At 43.8% G+C, this 23337-nt stretch overlaps 2 protein-coding genes across 5 annotated transcripts; one reads left to right on the plus strand and one right to left on the minus strand.

Annotated features, from left to right (window-relative positions):
* Window positions 1–238: 238 nt before the first annotated feature.
* LOC106593353 (collagen alpha-2(V) chain-like) lies at window positions 239–17523 on the minus strand. The gene is made up of 11 exons (XM_045696720.1): window positions 17260–17523; window positions 10322–10393; window positions 7878–7985; window positions 7663–7716; window positions 7462–7560; window positions 7233–7286; window positions 1448–1546; window positions 1152–1205; window positions 627–680; window positions 444–497; window positions 239–331 (listed from the first exon to the last, which is right to left on the minus strand). Exons 3-11 carry the CDS (start codon window positions 7950–7952, stop codon window positions 239–241), a joined length of 636 nt encoding a protein of 211 aa, XP_045552676.1. The 5' UTR covers window positions 7953–7985; window positions 10322–10393; window positions 17260–17523.
* LOC106592077 (beta-1,4-galactosyltransferase galt-1) lies at window positions 12719–21942 on the plus strand. Of its 4 annotated transcripts, none has more exons than XM_045698074.1 (3): window positions 12719–12875; window positions 20152–20328; window positions 20553–21942. In XM_045698074.1, coding segments are annotated over exons 2-3 (1374 nt in total). In that variant the 5' UTR covers window positions 12719–12875; window positions 20152–20326; the 3' UTR covers window positions 21925–21942. The 4 variants fall into 4 exon arrangements, with proteins under 4 accessions (XP_045554030.1, XP_045554031.1, XP_045554032.1 ...); XM_045698075.1 differs by lacking the exon at window positions 12719–12875 and adding an exon at window positions 14415–14529; XM_045698076.1 differs by lacking the exon at window positions 12719–12875 and adding an exon at window positions 15008–15372.
* The last annotated feature ends 1395 nt before the right edge of the window (window positions 21943–23337 follow it).

Genomic DNA, 23337 nt, shown 5'->3' on the forward strand with positions numbered 1-23337 from the left:
TCAACTCAAAAACATTTCTAGATTCTTACTGTAGATAATGAATGGACTGTGTTTCGTTATGTTGACAGACTCATGACTGGTTAATATGTGCCTTTGTTTGGTCCATTGCAGGCAAAGGCATTACATACCCAGTCATGAATCTATCAACATAACAACATTTAGTTCATTATCTAAAGAAATAATCTATTGTTGAAATGTACCATAAATAAGGTGTAAATAAACCAACTGTAAATAGAGGTTATTGCATGTCACAGTCGGAAGTGATGTCATACCGTACCTCAGCACCGGGTTTCCCAGACTCTCCAGGTGGACCAGCAGATCCAGGTGGACCCTGAAATACATCACACCATTAGAGTTCTCATTTCCCCTTTACTGATTAGTACTATCACTAGTCTCTATTCTAGTAAATACAAGGTCAATAAATCCCATGTGAAACAGCATACCTGGAAGCCATTCATACCAGGAGGTCCTTGCTCTCCTCTCTTCCCTGCAACTCCCTAAAAGAAGTCAAGTATGGAGAGGAAAACCAGCAACGGTTTAAGCTTACCATAACCCCATACAGTATTTAATGTTTAAACTGTGTTGGTATGTATCGTTTAATTGGAACATATTAATCAGATACTTACTGCTGGACCAGCAGTGCCACCAGCGCCCATCTCTCCAGCTTTCCCATTAACCCCCTGTATGAGAAACAGTCCTCAGTGGTCAGTGTGTACAATGAGGTACAACAGCAGAGTTCTACCAGCTTACAACGGGAAAAAGCAGAGAATGGAAACTGAAAATGATTTATTTAAGCAATAAGGCCCGAGAGGGTGTGGTACATGGCCAATATACCACGGCTAAGAGCTGTTCTTAGGCACGGCGCAAGGCGGAGTGCTGGATACAGCCCTTAGCCGTGGTATATTGGCCATATACCACAAACCCCCTAGGTGCCTTATTGCTATTATAAACTGGTTACCAACATAATTAGAGCAGTAAAAATAAATGTTTTGTCATACCCGTGGTATACGATCTGATATACCACGGCTGTCAGCCAATCAGCATTCAGGGCTCGAACCACCCAGTTTATATTTGGAAATGAACCAGTTTGAGGTGCAGTTCCACCACCTACAAAATCATATTTAAACCCCTGATGAGTATAGTGTACTTACCCTCTGTCCTGCAACACCTGGGGTCCCCACTTCTCCTGTCTTACCAGGGTCTCCCTGTGAGGACAAATGAACAATGATCCACAATCACAATAACATGTCAATGTTTCCCTCTTCTTATATCATATCAGTAGCATTCCAGTGTCTCTCCTGACATTGTATGGTCCATGGTAGACGCATTCAAACAACTACAGTATTTCATTCATCATTCTAAATGTGATGGGTTTAATGGAGCTGGTTCTACTGTACATTGTGGAAAGGAACACACACACGATCACCATAAAGTGCTGGTTACTCACAGTAAAGCCTTTTGGTCCAACTACACCCATGGTTCCAGCTGGACCTCTGGTACCAGCTGACCCTGCTGGACCTGGTCCCCCATCCTCTCCTCCTCCTCCCTGAGAGAGAGAGGGATGGGAGAGAGAGAGAGACAGAAACAGAGGTAGGTTCACATTTGGCCAGTCTATAGATAAAAACATGTATTATACACTCCCCGCGTATTTCATGTTTCTGAACACTTCTACATTAATGTGGATGCTACCATGATTACGGATAATCATGAATGAATCATGAATAATGATGAGTGAGAAATCTACAGACACACAAATATCATACCCTCCCAAAATGCTGACCTATTGTAATGATGAGAGGTTAGGATGTTTGGGAGCCTGATCTTTGTGCATCTGAAACTTTCTCACTCATCATTCATTCAGGATTATCCATAATCATGGTAGCATCCACATCAATGCGGAAATGTTCAGAAACATTCTATTCTTATTTACAGTAAAAGAGACTCCAAAATTACACAATACATTATTTACCATTAATTTCTATTGGGCATAACATAATCTGAAACACAACCAAAGCAAATGCATCCAACAAGACTGTAGAGTCATTGCGTGCTAGGAATATGTGACCAAATACTAAACTTTTGACCTAATTTAATGCCCTTTATGTGAATTTGTCCAAATACTTATGACCCCTTCAAATGGGGTACTAGAATAAATACATAAAGTATATTCATTTCAAAACGGTAAAACAGATACCGGTATGTATGAAATCACCTCATATAAAACATTTCAACTCAAATTGACTCCCGAGTGGTGCAGCGGTCTAAGTCACTGCATCTCAGTGCTAGAGGCGTCACTACAGACCCTGGTTTGATCCTGGGCTGTAACACAACTGGCTGTGATCGGGAGTCCCATTGGGCGGTGCATAATTGTCCGGGTTAGGGGAGGGTTTGGCTGGTGTAGGCCGCCAAATTAAATGTTTTAACATCACTGTCCAAATAAATAGGCAGGGGAGTATATATAAACTCAGCAAAAAAAGAAACGTCCCTTTTTCAGGACCTTGTCTTTCAAAGATAATTTGTAAAAATCCAAATAACTTCACAGATCTTCATTGTAAAGGGTTTAAACACTGTTTCCATGCTTGTTCAATGAACCACAAACAATTAATGAACATGCACCTGTGGGCAATTATGGTCACAGTTATGAAAACTTAGGACAATAAAGAGGCCTTTCTACTGTCTCTGAAAAACACCAAAAGAAAGATGCCCAGGGTCCCTGTTCATCCTCATGAACATGCCTTAGGCATGCTGCAAGGAGGCATGGGGACTGATATGGCCAGGGCAATAAATTGCAATGTCCGTACTGTGAGACGCCTAAGACTGCACTACAGTGAGACAGGACGGACAGCTGATTGTCCTCGAAGTGGCAGACCACGTGTAACAACACCTGCATAGGATCGGTACATCCGAACATCACACCTGCGGGACAGGTACAGGATGGCAACAACAACTGCCGGAGTTACACCAGGAACGCACAATCCCTCCATCAGTACTCAGACTGTCCGCAATAGGCTGAGAAAGGCTGGACTGAGGGCTTGTAGGCCTGCTGTAAGGCAGGTCCTCACCAGACATCACCGGCAACAACGTCGCCTATGGGCACAAACCCACCGTCGCTGGACCAGACAGGACTGGTAAAAAGTTCTCTTCACTGATGAGCCGCGGTTTTGTCTCACCAGGTGTGATGGTCGGATTCGCGTATATTGTCGAAGCAATGAGAATTACACTGGGGTCTGTACTCTGGAGCGGAACGATTTGGAGGTGGAGGGTCCTTCATGGTCTGGGGCGATGTGTCACAGCATCATCGGACTGAGCTTGTCATTGCAGGCAATCTCAACGCTGCGCGTTACAGGGACGACATCCTCCTCCCTCATGTGGTACCCTTCCTGCAGGCTCATCCTGACATGACCCTCCAGCATGACAATGCCACCAGCCTTACTGCTCATTCTGTGCGTCATTTTGTGCAAGACAGGAATGTCATATAATATATATATATATATATATATATATATATATATATAGGTAGGGGAGTAACTATATATATTTTTCCCAGACTCATGTCCACACACCATTGGTCCTTGGTGTCCCTCAGGACCCTGGGAGCCGAGAAGACCCGACAGACCCTGAGGAAAGAAAAGGGAGGATTTTATTAAAATGTTGACTCTTTTTTAGGCGGTTCTGTTCATGTACTTCTCATGTGTTTTTCATCTAGGATCAACATGAGTGTGATGATCACCACAAAGGAATATTCTTCTTTGATAGAGAATGCTGACGAGAGGTAGAGGTGTGTTATCTCACCCGTGCCCCTGGAAGAGCTGGCTCTCCTGCTCACACTGCCCTACCCTGTGCTTTGACCTCTTTCTCCCCTCTCTCTCCAGATGAAATCTCGCGTCTTGTGACGGCCGGCCGCCCAACAACCTGCCCGCTTGACCCTATCCCCTCCTCTCTTCTCCAGACCATTTCCGGAGACCTTCTCCCTTACCTCACCTCGCTCATCAACTCATCCTTGTCCGCTGGCTACGTCCCTTCCGTCTTCAAGAGAGCGAGAGTTGCACCCCTTCTGAAAAAAACCTACACTCGATCCCTCCGATGTCAACAACTACAGACCAGTATCCCTTCTTTCTTTTCTCTCCAAAACTCTTGAACGCGCCGTCCTTGGCCAGCTCTCCTGCTATCTCTCTCAGAATGACCTTCTTGATCCAAATCAGTCAGGTTTCAAGACTGGTCATTCAACTGAGACTGCTCTTCTCTGTGTCACGGAGGCGCTCCGCACTGCTAAAGCTAACTCTCTCTCCTCTGCTCTCATCCTTCTAGACCTATCGGCTGCCTTTGATACTGTGAACCATCAGATCCTCCTCTCCACCCTCTCCGAGTTGGGCATCTCCGGCGCGGCCCATGCTTGGATTGCGTCCTACCTGACAGGATAAGAGCGTCTGCTAAATGACTTAAATGTAAATGTAAAATTATGACAGGTTGTATATCTTACAGATTCTCCTTTGAATCCAGCCTCTCCTTTGAATCCAGCCTCTTCTTTGAATCCGGGAATGCCTAAATCACCCTTGTGAGAAGAGAGGAATATGATGGATAGATGTTTCACATGACATTGTTTTTCAAGTCTACTGACAATGTACGATCTCAAGGTTTGAGAACTAGCTTTTCCTGACAGCGTTATGAACATTTTAACTGGAGCATGGAAACCAGCAGTAGTTTCTATGACCTTTCTAACATAGCTAGGGACCTGACAACCATTCTTGATCCAAACAATGAAATGATGAAATGATATTAAAAAAAATATATATAGCCATTGACCGTTCTCAGCTGTAAGGGCCACACCTATCAACTACAATGTGATTTGTGAGACTGCTATTGTTACTGGGGTAGGTTGTTTTAAGAAATTCATTCATATTTTTGGAACTCTGAGACCACAATTGAAAACAGCCAAATGCCCACACCCATATCTATACGATCAACTATTCAATCAGACAAAACATCCCAAGGTTAAAAGGGCGAGTGCATGTTGTTTTGGATCACTGCCATGGGCATGAATCGATGTCTCGCCCTTATGAATAATAGTGGACATCAATCATAAATATTGCATAGATTAACAAAGACAACAAACGGACATTGAGGATTGCATATTTTCTCCAGTGAGTAAGTTGTTATTACAGTAGTTTTCATGAATCACTTGGTATAGGGTTAATGTCATTAACTCATACAAACCCTTTCCCCCTATGAAGAGGAAGCGCATTTAAAATGTGTAGTGTATTTGAGGTTTAAAAAGGATTCAGAAATTTCAGAATTGATTTTCCGTTAGATAGAATGTTTCAACACATACAAAAATGTCCAACAATTACAATCCAAGTAATAATTAAAATGTCCTTTTGCTGCATGATTATTTTCTTGCTGTTGCGAACTGGCTCAAATTAAGATCCTACATCTGTATGGTGTGTAAAAAGGGCTTTATAAAATACATGTGATTGATTGATTGTGTGTACCGATTGACTTTCTCTTGGAAGATTCTTGACTGACGCGTTCCATCAACAGAACAACATGCACGGGTAGACTGTACCAGGGCCCATTCTAAGAGGACAGGCTGTAGTCTACTGTCTCTGTGACTCTGTACCAGGGCCCATTCTAACAAGACAGGCTGTAGTCTACTGTCTCTGTGACTCTGTACCAGGGCCCATTCTAACAGGACAGGCTGTAATCTACTGTTCCATAGGCGTACAGAGGCCCATTATCAGCAACCATCCCTCCTGTGTTCCAATGGCACATGGTGTTAGCTAATCTAAGGTCATAATTTTAACAAGGTAATTGATCATTAGAAAACTATTTTGCAATTATGTTAGCACAGCTGAAAACTGTTGTCCTGATTAAAGAAGCAATAAAACTGTCCTTCTTTAGACTAGTTGAGTGTCTGGAGCATCAGCATTTGTGGGTTCGATTCCAGGCTCAAAATGGCCAGAAACAAATAACTTTCTTCGGAAACTCATCAGTCTATTCTTGTTCTGAGAAATGAAGGTCTATTCCATAATAGAAATTGTCAAGAAACTGAAGATCTCATACAACCTGAAGATAGCCTGCACATTTGAAAGTTGTGTTGGTAGCTCCTACAGTTTTGTCGCTACTGGTTCCAGTTGAAGGCCGATAATAATAATAATAATAATAATAATAATAATAATAATAGTAATAATAAGTATAATGGATTGTAGTAGTTGTTCTTGCTTTCAGCAAGCACACCTAATAATATTAGAAAATGACATTTTCTAAAGAAAATGTGTGTGCTAGCTAGTCTTGAAGTATGTATGGTTGTGAATAGGAGTAATAGCTGTAGTGGTAGTAACAGCAGCAATAATGGTGGTAGAAGTAATCGAGTTGTTAAAGTGAATTCTTTTAAGGTGTTTTTTAGGTGTTGAGTTATTATAGTGGGCTAGTATAGTAGGCTAGTCGCGGTTTTGTCTCACCAGGTGTGATGGTCGGATTCGCGTATATCGTCGAAGGAATCAGCATTACACTGGGGTCTGTACTCTGGACCGGGATCGATTTGGAGGTGGAGGGTCCTTCATGGTCTGGGGCGATGTGTCACAGCATCATCGGACTGAGCTTGTCATTGCAGGCAATCTCAACGCTGCGTGTTACAGGGAAGACATCCTCCTCCCTCATGTGGTACCCTTCCTGCAGGCTCATCCTGACATGACCCTCCAGCATGACAATGCCACCAGCCTTACTGCTCATTCTGTGCGTGATTTCGTGCAAGACAGGAATTTCAGTGGTCTGCCATGGCCAGCGCACAGCCCGGATCTCAATCCCATTGAGCACGTCTGGGACCTGTTGGATCGGAGGGTGAGGGCTAGGGCCATTCCCCCTTGAAATGTCCGGGAACTTGCAGGTGCCTTGGTGTAAGAGTGGGGTTTCATCTCACAGCAAGAACTGGCAAATCTGGTGCAGTCCATGAAGAGGAGATGCACTGCAGTACTTAATGCAGCTGGTGGCCACACCAGATACTGACTGTTACTTTTGATTTTGACCCCCCCTTTGTTCAGGGACACATTTTTCCATTTCTGTTAGTCACATGTCTGTGGAACTTGTTCAGTTTATGTCTCAGTTGTTGAATCTTGTTATGTTCATGCAAATATATACCCATGTTAAGTTTGCTGAAAATAAACGCAGTTTACAGTGAGGGGATGTTTCTTTTTTGCTGAGTTTATATATATATTTCCTGACTCATGTCCACACACCATTGGTCCTTGGTGTCCCTCAGGACCCTGGGAGCCGAGAAGACCCGACAGACCCTGAGGAAAGAAAAGGGAGGATTTTATTAAAATGTTGACTCTTTTTTAGGCGGTTCTGTTCATGTACTTCTCATGTCTTTTTCATCTAGGATCAACATGAGTGTGATGATCACCACAAAGGAATATTCTTCTGTGATAGAGAATGCTGACGAGAGGTAGAGGTGTGTTATCTCACCCGTGCCCCTGGAAGACCTGGCTCTCCAGTGCGTCCTGGGTCACCATCGGCACCTTTGGGACCAGATGACCCACCCAGTCCTTGCTCACCTTGGGCACCCTGATCCCAGAATGGAGTGAGGCGTTTGAATGGCATAATATTATTATTCAATGACTTATACCGGCTGACTTATTCTATAGATTCAAAGAGAAATCAACCTACCTTTTGACCAGGTAACCCATCCTGACCAGGAAAACCTCTACTGCCAGGAGCACCCTGGAAATTTCAAATTGGTTTTAATAGAATTTGCTAAATGGTTTTGATTTTAATCAAATAATTCTGCTGTTATTGAATGTACTGAGGAAAGACAGAGAGCGGAAGAGACAAAGAGAGAGAGACAGACAAAGTTCTTGTAGTGAGTGAAAGAGCTGATTTACTCTCTCTCCATTGGGTCCAGCGGCACCTGAAGTCCCGGCGTCACCCCGTTCTCCCCTCCTCCCCTCCTCTCCCATGGGACCCAGCGTTCCATGATCACCAGGTGCACCCTGCAATGACGTCATAATCAAACAAGATGGCTGCCACATCATACATTAGTGTTTGTTATATTTTATTGTATGGCCTTTTAAGAGCACCATAACATGTATTGAATATATTGTTGTTGCACTCAACTTCGGGTGTGGATAAACTTACTTGTCCCTAGGAGCATCAAACTGCTCAACATGCACTAAGCACTTTAAAGCTGGCCTAGACTGAAGGAAGAGCCAAGTGGAAAATGTTGCTACCCTTGATGTTGTCTCATTGCTCGATAATGCAAGAGACATTTCTGTCAAAGGCCAAATAAATGAACTGAACATGCTGAACTTTGGAGGAAGGCTCAGATAGACATGCACCCCATTTAGAAAGAAACCAGCGCCAACATAACCTGCCTTTCTATTTAACCTGCCTTTCCAAGCATCTGCCTCTAACCCTAGGAAGCTCTTTGCCACCTTCTCCTCCCTCCTGAATCCTCCTCCCCCTCCCCCCTCCTCCCTCTCTGCGGATGACTTCGTCAACCATTTTGAAAAAGAAGATCGACGACATCCGATCCTCGTTTGCTAAGTCAAACGACACCGCTGGTCCTGCTCACACTGCCCTACCCTGTGCTTTGACCTCTTTCTCCCCTCTCTCTCCAGATGAAATCTCGCGTCTTGTGACGGCCGGCCGCCCAACAACCTGCCCGCTTGACCCTATCCCCTCCTCTCTTCTCCAGACCATTTCCGGAGACCTTCTCCCTTACCTCACCTCGCTCATCAACTCATCCTTGACCGCTGGCTACGTCCCTTCCGTCTTCAAGAGAGCGAGAGTTGCACCCCCTTCTGAAAAAACCTACACTCGATCCCTCCGATGTCAACAACTACAGACCAGTATCCCTTCTTTCTTTTCTCTCCAAAACTCTTGAACGCGCCGTCCTTGGCCAGCTCTCCTGCTATCTCTCTCAGAATGACCTTCTTGATCCAAATCAGTCAGGTTTCAAGACTGGTCATTCAACTGAGACTGCTCTTCTCTGTGTCACGGAGGCGCTCCGCACTGCTAAAGCTAACTCTCTCTCCTCTGCTCTCATCCTTCTAGACCTATCGGCTGCCTTTGATACTGTGAACCATCAGATCCTCCTCTCCACCCTCTCCGAGTTGGGCATCTCCGGCGCGGCCCATGCTTGGATTGCGTCCCTACCTGACAGGTCGCTACTACCAGGTGGCGTGGCGAGAATCTGTCTCCGCACCACGTGCTCTCACCACTGGTGTCCCCCAGGGCTCTGTTCTAGGCCCTCTCCTATTCTCGCTATACACCAAGTCACTTGGCTCTGTCATATCCTCACATGGTCTCTCCTATCATTGCTATGCAGACGACACACAATTAATCTTCTCCTTTCCCCCTTCTGATAACCAGGTGGCGAATCGCATCTCTGCATGTCTGGCAGACATATCAGTGTGGATGACGGATCACCACCTCAAGCTGAACCTCGGCAAGACGGAGCTGCTCTTCCTGCCGGGGAAGGACTGCCCGTTCCATGATCTCGCCATCACGGTTGACAACTCCATCGTGTCCTCCTCCCAGAGTGCTAAGAACCTTGGCGTGACCCTGGACAACACCCTGTCGTTCTCCACTAACATCAAGGCGGTGACCCGATCCTGTAGGTTCATGCTCTACAACATTCGCAGAGTACGACCCTGCCTCACACAGGAAGCGGCGCAGGTCCTAATCCAGGCACTTGTCATCTCCCGTCTGGATTACTGCAACTCGCTGTTGGCTGGGCTCCCTGCCTGTGCCATTAAACCCCTACAACTCATCCAGAACGCCGCAGCCCGTCTGGTGTTCAACCTTCCCAAGTTCTCTCACGTCACCCTGCTCCTCCGCTCTCTCCACTGGCTTCCAGTTGAAGCTCGCATCCGCTACAAGACCATGGTGCTTGCCTCACGGAGCTGTGAGGCGAACGGCACCTCCGTACCTTCAGGCTCTGATCAGGCCCTACACCCAAACAAGGGCACTGCGTTCATCCACCTCTGGCCTGCTCGTCTCCCTACCTCTGAGGAAGCACAGTTCCCGCTCAGCCCAGTCAAAACTGTTCGCTGCTCTGGCACCCCAATGGTGGAACAAGCTCCCTCACGAGTCAATCACCACCTTCCGGAGACACCTGAAACCCCACCTCTTTAAGGAATACCTAGGATAGGATAAAGTAATCCTTCTAACCCCCCCCTTAAAAGATTTAGATGCACTATTGTAAAGTGGTTGTTCCACTGGATATCATAAGGTGAATGCACCAATTTGTAAGTCGCTCTGGATAAGAGCGTCTGCTAAATGACTTAAATGTAAATGTAAAATTATGACAGGTTGTATATCTTACAGATTCTCCTTTGAATCCAGCCTCTCCTTTGAATCCAGCCTCTTCTTTGAATCCGGGAATGCCTAAATCACCCTTGTGAGAAGAGAGGAATATGATGGATAGATGTTTCACATGACATTGTTTTTCAAGTCTACTGACAATGTACGATCTCAAGGTTTGAGAACTAGCTTTTCCTGACAGCGTTATGAACATTTTAACTGGAGCATGGAAACCAGCAGTAGTTTCTATGACCTTTCTAACATAGCTAGGGACCTGACAACCATTCTTGATCCAAACAATGAAATGATGAAATGATATTAAAAAAAATATATATAGCCATTGACCGTTCTCAGCTGTAAGGGCCACACCTATCAACTACAATGTGATTTGTGAGACTGCTATTGTTACTGGGGTAGGTTGTTTTAAGAAATTCATTCATATTTTTGGAACTCTGAGACCACAATTGAAAACAGCCAAATGCCCACACCCATATCTATACGATCAACTATTCAATCAGACAAAACATCCCAAGGTTAAAAGGGCGAGTGCATGTTGTTTTGGATCACTGCCATGGGCATGAATCGATGTCTCGCCCTTATGAATAATAGTGGACATCAATCATAAATATTGCATAGATTAACAAAGACAACAAACGGACATTGAGGTTTGCATATTTTCTCCAGTGAGTAAGTTGTTATTACAGTAGTTTTCATGAATCACTTGGTATAGGGTTAATGTCATTAACTCATACAAACCCTTTCCCCCTATGAAGAGGAAGCGCATTTAAAATGTGTAGTGTATTTGAGGTTTAAAAAGGATTCTGAAGTTAATCATTTCCACTTTGAAATTTCAGAATTGATTTTCCGTTAGATAGAATGTTTCAACACATACAAAAATGTCCAACAATTACAATCCAAGTAATAATTAAAATGTCCTTTTGCTGCATGATTATTTTCTTGCTGTTGCGAACTGGCTCAAATTAAGATCCTACATCTGTATGGTGTGTAAAAAGGGCTTTATAAAATACATGTGATTGATTGATTGTGTGTACCGATTGACTTTCTCTTGGAAGATTCTTGACTGACGCGTTCCATCAACAGAACAACATGCACGGGTGGACTGTACCAGGGCCCATTCTAACAGGACAGGCTGTAGTCTACTGTCTCTGTGACTCTGTACCAGGGCCCATTCTAACAGGACAGGCTGTAGTCTACTGTCTCTGTGACTCTGTACCAGGGCCCATTCTAAGAGGACAGGCTGTAATCTACCGTCTCTGTGACTCTGTACCAGGGCCCATTCTAACAGGACAGGCTGTAATCTACTGTCTCTGTGACTCTGTACCAGGGCCCATTCTAACAGGACAGGCTGTAATCTACTGTTCCATAGGCGTACAGAGGCCCATTATCAGCAACCATCCCTCCTGTGTTCCAATGGCACATGGTGTTAGCTAATCTAAGTTCATAATTTTAACAAGGTAATTGATCATTAGAAAACTATTTTGCAATTATGTTAGCACAGCTGAAAACTGTTGTCCTGATTAAAGAAGCAATAAAACTGTCCTTCTTTAGACTAGTTGAGTATCTGGAGCATCAGCATTTGTGGGTTCGATTCCAGGCTCAAAATGGCCAGAAACAAATAACTTTCTTCGGAAACTCATCAGTCTATTCTTGTTCTGAGAAATGAAGGTCTATTCCATAATAGAAATTGTCAAGAAACTGAAGATCTCATACAACCTGAAGATAGCCTGCACATTTGAAAGTTGTGTTGGTAGCTCCTACAGTTTTGTCGCTACTGGTTCCAGTTGAAGGCCGATAATAATAATAATAATAATAATAATAATAATAATAATAATAATAATAGTAATAATAAGTATGCTGGATTCTAATAATAAGTATAATGGATTGTAGTAGTTGTTCTTGCTTTCAGCAAGCACACCTAATAATATTAGAAAATGACATTTTCTAAAGAAAATGTGTGTGCTAGCTAGTCTTGAAGTATGTATGGTTGTGAATGGTAGTAATAGTTGTAGTGGTAGTAACAGCAGCAATAATGGTGGTAGTAGTAATAGAGTTGTTAAAGTGAATTCTTTTAAGGTGTTTTTTAGGTGTTGAGTTATTATAGTGGGCTAGTATAATAGGCTAGAGTGAGTACTAAGAGCATCATAAGCCATAGAATGTGATGGAGTTCCGATCATTGTGATTGGAGGATAGCTGTGAGGGTTATCGAATCAGGATCAAATCCTCTGTTCTCCACTCTGTTTTGTATGACAAGGAGTGGCATGATAACATGTGCATGCAGGCTTGTACCTAAATATTTATTTGAAGCTACAGTATCTTCAGAGGTGTGGCCACATCGCTCATGGAGTCCCTGCCTTGGGTAGGGAGGGGCGTATGACTTTCAATCATTCACTTGCTGTGACACAACAGGCCATCCCACAGTAGACACTCATCATTCATGTTGTCGCCCCTAACACAGAAGTGGAACATACTGTGCAGCCTAACAGGCAAGTACAGATCATCGGTTGAATTTACAGAAGAGGCCTCACAACATCACAACACAGAGAAAGAGCTTAAAAGTAAGTTCATATTTGTCATAGGGTCAATATCATAAGGAGCGATATTCACAACCTGCTCTCAGAGCATTTTGTATTATTCTGTATGTATATCCGAGACACTCCATTTAGCATGTTATGTTTCGTACGATATGTATTAAATTGTGGATGTCCATTCTCCATCTCGTATGATATGTTACGAATTACAATCGTATTATATGTTACGATTTTGCAAAACGTACTATATGTTGCACATATGCTACAAATTCTAGCTGGCTGATGTTAGCTAGGCTAGGGGCTAGGGTTAGGGGTTAAGGTTAGAGTTATGTTCATGAGTTAGGTTAAAGGGTTAAAGTTAGTTTTTGGGGAAGGGTTAGCTAAAATGGTTAAGGTTAGGGGAAGAGTTAGCTAACGTGCTAAGTAGTTGCAAAGTAGCTAAAAAGTAATAAGTAGTTGAAAAGTTGCTAATTAGCTAAAACCCTAAAGTTGTACGTGATGAGGTTCGAACTCACATCCTTTGGGATGCTAGACGGTCGTGTTATATGCCTACCCATCCACCTCGACCAACCACCCTACTTTTGTTATTGCCTTAAGTAACCATCTATCTTATGTAACCATACTAAACGTAGCATATCATACTAATACTAATACATATCATTCTAGTGTTCCGGATTTACATTTACTATGTTACGTCTAGTCTGTGAGACCAGTCTGGTATTCAGAGTGGGTACACATTTTTATTGGATTAAATCATTTAATTGTGATTGTCAGAAAACATTAATTGATTGTGAGCAAAAGTTGTCTTGATCTTAATGTTTTGCCAAAAGAAATTGTAATTATATTCAATAGTTTTGAATTTGTATTCCCCAAATTGAATTGAGTGCATATTTGCACTTTATTATTGAAATATTTAATCGATAGGCCTATGGCATTCAGGTTAAAATGCATATTTAAATATTTATATTTTAATGTATTACATTTACGTGAATCTGCTGAAATATGACAGTATTGATATATTACATTTAAATAGTCATATGTTACAGCTTTATTATTATTATTATTGTGTACGTTATTATTATTCATTCCATATCGAGGAAGTTGACATTTAAAGGCAATGTACCGTATGTGCTGGGTATGTCATCTCAATCAGAAATGACCTTTACATCTCTATCATGCAATCTGTAAAGCTTCAGCTTTGTTTTTGTTGTGGTTGTTTTTTAACCTTTATTTCATCAGGAAGTCATACTGAGAGCAATGTCTCTTTTACAGATGAGCCCGGGATTACATAAATTGCAGAAAATTCACACATCAAAATATAAATACAAAATGCAAGCAGAAAGAAAAACATGGTCTTAAAAAAACAAACACATTAATCAGTAATAAGGTCCTCAATCAGCTTTTGAATTGCCCAATAGCAGTGCTGCCCAACCCTCTTCCTGGAGATCTACCATCCTGTGGGTTTTCAGGCCAACCCTAATTTAACACACCTGATTTTACTAATTAGCTGCTCAACAAGACCTTAACTAGCTGAATCAGATACGCTAAATTAGGGTTGGACTGAAAACCTACAGGACAGTAGATCTCCAGGAAGGGGGTTTTGCAGCCCTGTAGTAGAGGTGCCAGAACATCACATTTAAGAACATTTTGGAGATTGTTCCACAAATAAGGTGCAAGAAAGGTAAATCAGCTTTTAGTTAACTCAGTAGAGACCAAAGGAATTTCCAGAGTTAACCATCCCTGAGACCAGGTGTGGTAATTCCCATGTCTAAAGTTTAGTAACGATGTTAGGTTCATGGGGACTTTTTGTAAAAGGGCTTTATAAATGAAAACATAGCAATGTGTCAACTTACTTGATGTCAAAGGGGGCCAACCAACTTTCTGGTAGAGAATGCAGTGATGAGTACTAAAATTGTTACCTGTAACAAATCACAGTATGCTATGATAAACTGCATCTAACGGCTTTAATGAAGTGGCAGTTGCATTCATATAGTTTATGTTGCCATAGTCTAGACCAGGCCTGGGCAACTCCAGTCCTCGGGGGCCTGATTGGTGTCACACTTTTGCCCCAGTCCCAGCTAACACACCTGACTCCAATAATCACCTAATCATGATCTTCAGTTTAGAATGGAATTAGTTTAAATTAGCTGTGTTTGCTAGGGATGGAGGAAAGATGTAGCACCAATCAGGCCCCTGAGGACCGATAGGAACATCGACTGAGTAATCTGCTTTCTACTATTTAGTGAGAGGCAAGACCTATTTCTATAGAAGAAGCACATTTTTATAAGTCTCTATAAAAACACTATCGGTGTTAGAATATTAAACTCTCCCTACCCGGTGGACTGGGAGATCTGTGGCTAAATGGAGTGCTACTACTCTGCTGGCCAATCGGATAGCTCAAATCACCTTGCCTGCCTACAGCTTCCAAGACACAAGTTTGATACTAGCCTACGTGAGATGTCATAACTTTTAAAACCAGAGAGAGACTGTCAAAGAAAACAACAAAGAGAAGCTGTTTTTATGAGTGAGTTCATACATACGTGTTATTCAACACTATTACAAATCATACGACGTGCTTCTCTCTACTTCCACTGGTGCTGCATGAAGAGTAGCCAAGTGTATCAATAGCCCTGCGTTTGTATTGTTATTAACATCTCGTCGTGTTTATGTTCATATCGAGGAGTATTTCACTTTCTCTGGTCATGGGAACAACATGAAGTTCTGCCTGAGGCGACTCGATTTTCAAGTGGAAGTGATCTGGTCAGGCTCAGCGGCGGAAAGGAAGGAGAGATCAGGGACTCTGAGAGGCGGACCTTCTGCTGCTCTCTCCCTCCCTCCGCTGAGACTAATGCTGTGTTCAAAACAACTGGGAACTTGGAAATCTCCGACTCACAACTCCAGTGCGCTCAAGACAACAGTGAACTCGGAAGAAAACGAGATCTGACTGGGGAAACTCGTTTTGAACGATCATCCAACTCAGAGTCTCGGGCATCTTTGTAGAGCTCCGACTTTCCGACCCGAAGTTTAGACGTCATGATTTTACCTTGTTTTTTTCAGAGGACCCAGTTGTCTTGAAAGCACCATGATCATCACATGCAGGTACCATCAGTCCAGTAAAATAAAAAAGCTAATTATTAGCCAATTATTTCAATATATGCTCAGCTGTGCCTCACAAATGCTACACCAACTGATCTATTTTCTTATCAAAGCTTGAATTTTGAAATATAATACGGTCTGAGAAGATCAATATTGTCAGGCCAGGAATATAGTCAATATGCTGTGATAATGTATTAGGCCGACTGGACAAACCTCATTCCTACAGAACTGGTTTTATTCGATTAATATTACATGTTTTAAGTCATGTTGAAAAACAATTCTGAGCTGTAGATCTCGGCTTGCTTTTTGACTGCGAAAGTGATCTTGGCTCAGAAAAGGTTGGTGACCACTGACTTATAACAACAGATGAAATAAATGAAGTAAAGTATGATGAGAGAATGGGTGAGTTGATGAGCGAGGGTAAGAGAACGATGCATAATTATGTAATCACCAATTGTGAATGAAGAACAGGTGTGGTGGTTAATTTCTTTTCTGTCAAATGAGGAGAGACAAACTTATCACACAAGTTTGAGTGATACCTAAACTAAATCTTTATTTGCTTATTAAAAAGGGAGCAGGTCAATACAACATACACATATAAAGTCAATCGAATGAGTGCTCTACGATAATGATGGCCGGTCAACGAATCACCCTCAGATGATTTGTTGAGAGCCCCGAGACAAAGGTACAAAGACCTTTTATAGTCAAGATACACCCCTTTCAGTCTACATGACCAACAACAGATGTATGGAATGGGTCACAAGGTTAAGATTTGTATGAAAGATACTTATAATTCACAGGAGACAGTATCTGCTGGAAAAACAGTTATCTTTGTATAGAGACCAAGGTCTGGCCCTGGGGTCATCTCTCCCTGGTACCTTATAGAACAGAAACATTAACTCATGATCTAGAATGCGGTCTCTTTAGGTTTTATCACCCAAAAGACATCGTAAATCTCCTGTCGGTTGTTAAATCTCCCAAAGGCCCACTTTCAGGTCACACAGACAAAATATAGTTATTAGAACCCTCTATTCTGTTGCATAAAACAACCATTTGATGCAATTACAGTATTAAAACAATCTTGCAATTTTGCTCTCACACAGGGCAGAACATTATTATATTGATCCATTCTAATTCTAATCTTAAAATGGTATGTACCCTAACAGTCCACCGAATCAAAGCAGTCTTAGCAGTCTACTCTGGCCTACTCGGAGTAGGCTACACAGTGAGAGCTTGCGTAATTGTACAATATCAACATCGGGCAGCAGGTACGTGAGTGTCGGAGAATGTGGTGATGAGGCTTGTGGAACCTTACCTTGGCAGGGGGAGGAATGTCACCGTGGGCAATTTCTTCATTTATTGGCGAACAAGTTGCTTACAAAGAAAACAAGTCTGGCTGGCACCATGAAGAAAGTGAGATGGGAGCTCCCTCCCGTTGCGCAAAATAAGGCACCTTGGCAGCCGTTGTACTCCACAAGTGCTGAAGAATGACAAGATGACAGGGACACAATAAAGAGAAAACGGGAGACTTTTACACACTACAACCAAACAAAGTATGTCAACATGTGACAAGCAAGTGAAAGTTATGAAGATTTTGTCATCTGTTAGAACAAGGGATAATAGCTTAATGAAATACAACTGATGCCATTGGTGAATACACACAAGCACAATGTCACGTTCGCTATCTTCAAACTCCCTGTTGTAAATCAACCAAGGCGCAGCGGGCTTGTAATTCCACATCTTTTATTGAGGTGAAACCCAACAAAAACAATAAACAGGTAAACAGAAAAGAACTTGACACCACTGAGGCGCACACAAAACACACACAGAAATAATAATTACCCACAAACACAAGTGGGGGAAAAGGCTGCCTAAGGATGATTCCCAATCAGAGACAACGATAGACAGCTGCCTCTGATTAGGAACCATACTCGGCCAAATCAAAGAAATACACAAAATAGAATGCCCACCCCACATCACACCCTGACCTAACCAAAATAGAGGAAAATAAAATGTCTTTCTAAGGTCAGGGCGTGACAGTACCCCCCAAAGGTGCGGACTCCCGGCCGCAAACCTGAACCTATCGGGGAGGGTCTGGGTGGGCATCTATCCTTGGTGGCGGCTCCGGTTCGGGCGTAGCCCCCGCTCCGCCCGCTGATCCCTCCGCTTTTGTGAATCCGGACCGTGGATCGTCGCCAGAGGCTCTGTGCTGGGAACCCCCGCTGAAGGTTCTGGACTGCAGACCGCCGCTGGAGGCTCCGGACTGGGGACCGTCGCTGGAGGCTCCGGACAAGGGGATGTCGCTGCAGTCTCCGTGCCATGGATCGTCACTGGAGGCTTCTTGCCATGGATCATCACTGGAGGCTCCGTGCCATGGATCATCACTAGAGGCTTCATGCCATGGATTATCACTGGAGGCTCCGGGCCATGGATCATCACTAGAGGCTTCATGCCATGGATTATCACTGGAGGCTTCGTGCCATGGATAATCACTACAGGCTCTGGGCCATGGATCACCACTGGAGGCTTCGTGCCATGGATCATCACTGGAGGCTTCGGACCATGGATCATCACTGGAGGCTTCGTACGTGGAGCCGGAATGGGTCTCACTGGACTGAGGAAACGTACTGACATACTGGTACGTGGAGCTGCCACAGGGCTTTCCAGGCTGGAGAGACGCACTGGATGCCGGGTGCGTGGAGTAGGCACAGGGCGTACCAGGCTGGAGAGACGCACTGGAGACTGGGTGCGTGGAGCAGGCATAGGGCGTACCAGGCTGGAGAGACGCACTGGAGGCCGGGTGCGTGGGGCAGGTACAGGATATACTGGGCCGTGGAGGCGCACCGGAGGTATCGAGCGTAGAGCTGGCACAACCCGTCCTGGCTGGATGCTTACTTTCGCCCGGCAAATGCGGGGAGCCGGCAACGAGCGCACCGGGCTGTGAATGTGCACTGGAGATATATCGCGCATTACCGCATAACACGGTGCCTGACCAGTCACACGCTCCCCACGGTAAGCACGGGGAGTTGGCTCAGGTCTCAACCCTGATTCAGCCAATCTCCCCGTGTGCCCCCCCCCCCCAAAAAAAATGGGGGGCTGCCTCTCGGGCTTCCGTCGTTGCCGTGACTCCCGATCTCGTTGCTGTTCCTCCCTCGCTGCTTCCACCTGGTCCCATGGGAGGCGATCCCTTCCGGCCTGGATCTCCTCCCACGTCCAGGATCCTTTGCCGTCCAGGATGTCCTCCCATGTCCACCTCGTCTTCCCCGTAGGCGCACGCTGCTTGGTCTTCTTGTGGTGGGTAATTCTGTCACGTTCGCTATCTTCAAACTCCCTGTCGTAAATCAACCAAGGCGCAGCGTGCTTGTAATCCCACATCTTTTATTGAGGTGAAACCGAACAAAAACAATAAACAGGTAAACAGAATCGAATGTAACGCAACTGAGGCGCACACAAAACACACACAGAAATAATTATTACCCACAAACACAGGTGGGGAAAAGGCTGCCTATGGATGATTCCCAATCAGAGACAACGATAGACATCTGCCTCTGATTAGGAACCATACTCAGCCAATAGAATGCCCACCCCACATCACACCCTGACCTAACCAAAATAGAGGAAAATAAAACGTCTCTCTAAGGTCAGGGCGTGACACACAAGCTGGCAATAATTGACTATTTCTGACTGCTGTCATGTGATACTTATACTCATTATAATGCCATTATTGAGCTTCACTATTTATCAAGGCCACTTGGCCCTTATAATGATGCTTAGGCTACTGATGTTGTCATCATTTGACCGTGCGTCTTGACTGGTCTGGGTGGTTGAGGTATTTTACTTTTTATTTCGTTTTTATAAAAAAACACTGTTACCATGTTCCAATACATATGCATTGTGTTTCATAGTTTTAACAAAGTCACTCCACAAATGAAATTGATGTAACGCTTGAATGTTTGTGTTTTTTGTGTTTTTTAGTTTGTACATACAGCCTACAGTGACAAACTAAAAAATGGTATTCTAATGTTGTTACTCAAGGCCTCCATAAACACAACCAAATGATTATTTTTGCTTTGGCATACTGTATATAAAATGTATTAATTACACTGTTAGAATGTTGCTGTCAGAATGACTGCTCATTAGTTTAAAGGGGGGACCTTGAGGCCCAGCAGTTATAGTGTTAATGTAACCTGTGTTGATTGGCCGTCAGAACCCCCCTTCATTCTCCTGGAGATGTTGAGAAGAAGAGCAGCACGGTCATCTGGACCAGAGCCTGAATCTCTTGACTGCCCCCCTGATACTCCTGACAACAGAGAGATGAGAGAACCCCCACAGCCCCACTGACTGACAGAACAGACCAGGAGGTGGAGGATCACACAGCCAACATGTAAGTATGGAGATATCAGGATATATGATTGGGGTGGACCAGATGGATTAAGCTGATTGAAAGCCAGTTTGCCTGGATTTTCCCTGTCTGATTGTTCAGTGCATCACTGATAATATCCCTGTCAATGTTTTGATTATGACAGGGATAGTGAGGATGTTGTGATGATGATGATAATGTTGTTGTTATCATCGTTGATTGTTGATTGTGATATGATCCTCCTATAGGTCTCCAACAGGTCAAATGGCTGATGTGCACCAATCCAGGAGTCAGAAATGGAAAGTGGTTTTGATCATCCTGTGTCTGTCTGTCACAGTATCTGTCACACTGTCTTCCCCATTGGTGACTTTCAGGACCAACTCTACTCAAGCTCACTCCCTTCCTCCCCCTGTTCTCTCTACCTGCCCTCTTCACACAGCCAATGAGACTATAACACCAGTTAAGGGTTCAACTCATCTAATGGTGTCTGCATACCAGGACCACAGGGAAGGGGGAGCCACGCGCATCATTGCCATGGTCAACAGAGACCGACCCATGTCTCTGTACTGTGTGTTGTGCTGCTTAGGACACGCCCCCCAGGTCGCTCCAGCTGCTGTCGTAACGCACAGCGTCCACTATGGTTACCCGTATGTGGCCGCAGACATGCTTTGCCTCGAAGAACCAGGATGCCACGCCACGCACGTCACTCTCGGCACATCCCTCGACATCCAGGACACCCTCAACCGGACATTTCTGAGCATCCAGAACCGGGAGAGACGGGAGGAGGACTTCCCCTTTTACCTCACCGTGTGCATGTCCAGCATGTTTGGAGACTACAACAACGTCCAACAGTTTGTCCAGACCATGGAGTTTTACAAGCTCCTGGGGGTGCGGAGAGTTGTCCTCTACCTCACCAGCTGTGGACCTGATCTGGAAAAGGTCCTCCAGTACTACGCAGAGGAGGGCACTCTGGAGGTGATTGGCTGGCCCATCAACCACTTCCTCAAGCCCTCTACTGGGTGGGAAGCCCAGGAGCTGGAAGGGGATATCCACCTCAATGGCCAGCTGACCATCATGAACGAGTGCATCTACAGGAACATGTACAGCTCACGGTACGTCCTCCTGGCTGATGTTGATCAGCTCCTGGTCCCGGCCTCACACAGCTCTCTTCTGCCCCTCATGGAGGACCTGCAGGGGCAGCACCCCGACGCAGCCGTGTTCCTGATGGAGACGCACCTCTTCCCTGCCACAGCCAGTACTGCAACGCAAGACCATTCCGCACGGAGGAGGGCGCCGGGGGTGGATCTGCTGGACTACGTCTACAGAGAGCTTGTTCTTGAAGAGGACTTCCGCTCCTACAAGATGGTGGTCAACCCCCGTCTGGTGCTGCAGACGGCCATGTTTGAGGTGACACAGAGCTATGGGGACTCTGTCAGGGTTCCGTCCGACGTGTGTAAGATCATGCAGGTGAAAGAGGCTCAGAGAGAAAGCTGGACCAATGAGCAGCTGGTCCTCGACAGAAGACTCTGGGAATTTGGAGAATACCTTGTGCCCTCTGTCGATGAAGTTTTACAGAAATTAGGTATTCAGACATCTCCTTGGGAGCGTGTAGTACTGTAGCTGGTTAAAAGTTTTCCAACGTCTTGCATTTGATAGAGATGAGAGAAACAGTGAACTGTTACCTGCCTCTGATCTTCAGTCTATGTTGTTCCACTCAACCCTGAACGTTTCTTCTTGTTTGGATGTGTGGTCACTTTTCCTGGGGGAATTGGACTTAATTAATTATGCCTGTAATTGTTAATGCTTGTTCTAAACTTTCTTACAGTTTTTAATGCTGACTTTAATGTAAAAGCTCTTGTAAGATTTATTACGCATGACAAATAAACACAACTTTTTTTAAATCAAGATGCCATGTTTATCTACCGTTGTGCTCTAACACATCGGCACCCTTGCACTTTACAATGGAGTGCAATACAGCAGAATATTGTGGTTTCTATTTTCAAAACTGGTCGAATGTCTATTTTGACCCTGTAGGCAACTGCAACTTATCACCTTTAGTCCAGGCCATTTGTGTGAAAAATCGAAATTTCAGTTTAGAATTTATTTTCTTGGTCCTGTGCAGTTATAAGTCAAACAAAAACACATGTGAACACCAGATGTTTTCACTTTCAATTTTTTTTTATTAAGAAATTGTGAATCTTGCAAGTGTGCCAATATATTAGAGCACAACTGTATAGATGATAATCAAGGAAGAGCATCTATATCCCTCTAAACAATATTGGCTGTGTGAAAGTTGACCGACTAGGATTTCTATGTAAACTGTCATTATATCCTTCTTTAATTACACATTAGATAAGCATTTTAATAAAAAAATCGAACATAAATAGTCTGTGTGCTCTTGTTAATTTTTCCTTCTGGGATTATGTCTCTCTTTTCTAATTGGTGAAATCTCCCCAATTTGTAATTCCAGGGGTGCAACTTTCACTGGGGACAGGGGGCACACCGTCTGAAATTGCTAAAGAAATATAAATATTTTGTCCCCCCCCACTTCTAAAATCAAAGTTGCGCCCCTGCGTAATTCAAACACTGTTATTAAATGGGAAGGTATTTCTTCTATTTATCCTGACCTGAACCTTAAACCAGATTGACTGAAAAGGGCATGAGATTCATTTTATTGGGTGTAACACCATCAGTCGAAAGAAGAAAATATCATAATATCAATAATTAACAGGAATAATAAACATGTGAAGAGCAATTGACATTCTTATGTTGAATTTACATTAGAAAAAGTAATACAATTGTTGTTGTTTTGTCTCTACATCAAGTGACAGTATATCTATTTAGTGGCATTCACTGAGAAACTGGTAAAGAAATGTATGATGGAATGTCATACGACACTGACACTTAAGTTCCATAAATTGTCATGTTTTCAACAAGCTTAAACCTTCAGGCCCTGAAACTCCATTATGACACAATCTTCTTAATACAATTCACCTGCATTCCTCAATAGTAATTACTACCAGTACCATTGCA

The sequence above is a fragment of the Salmo salar genome, chromosome ssa16 (assembly GCF_905237065.1).
Source record: "Salmo salar chromosome ssa16, Ssal_v3.1, whole genome shotgun sequence".
NCBI classification, from domain to species: domain Eukaryota; kingdom Metazoa; phylum Chordata; class Actinopteri; order Salmoniformes; family Salmonidae; genus Salmo; species Salmo salar.

Bases quoted from the DNA above. Each gene is read 5' to 3' on its own strand.
- LOC106593353 (XM_045696720.1), bottom strand. From the start codon at position 7,952: ATGGGAGAGGAGGGGAGGAGGGGAGAACGGGGTGACGCCGGGACTTCA. The intron at 7,561-7,662 runs GTAGGTTGATTT...TTCTGGGATCAG, and splicing joins ATGGGTTACCTGGTCAAAAG to GGTGCCCAAGGTGAGCAAGG. The intron at 1,206-1,447 runs GTGAGTAACCAG...TTGTCCTCACAG, and splicing joins TTGGACCAAAAGGCTTTACT to GGAGACCCTGGTAAGACAGG.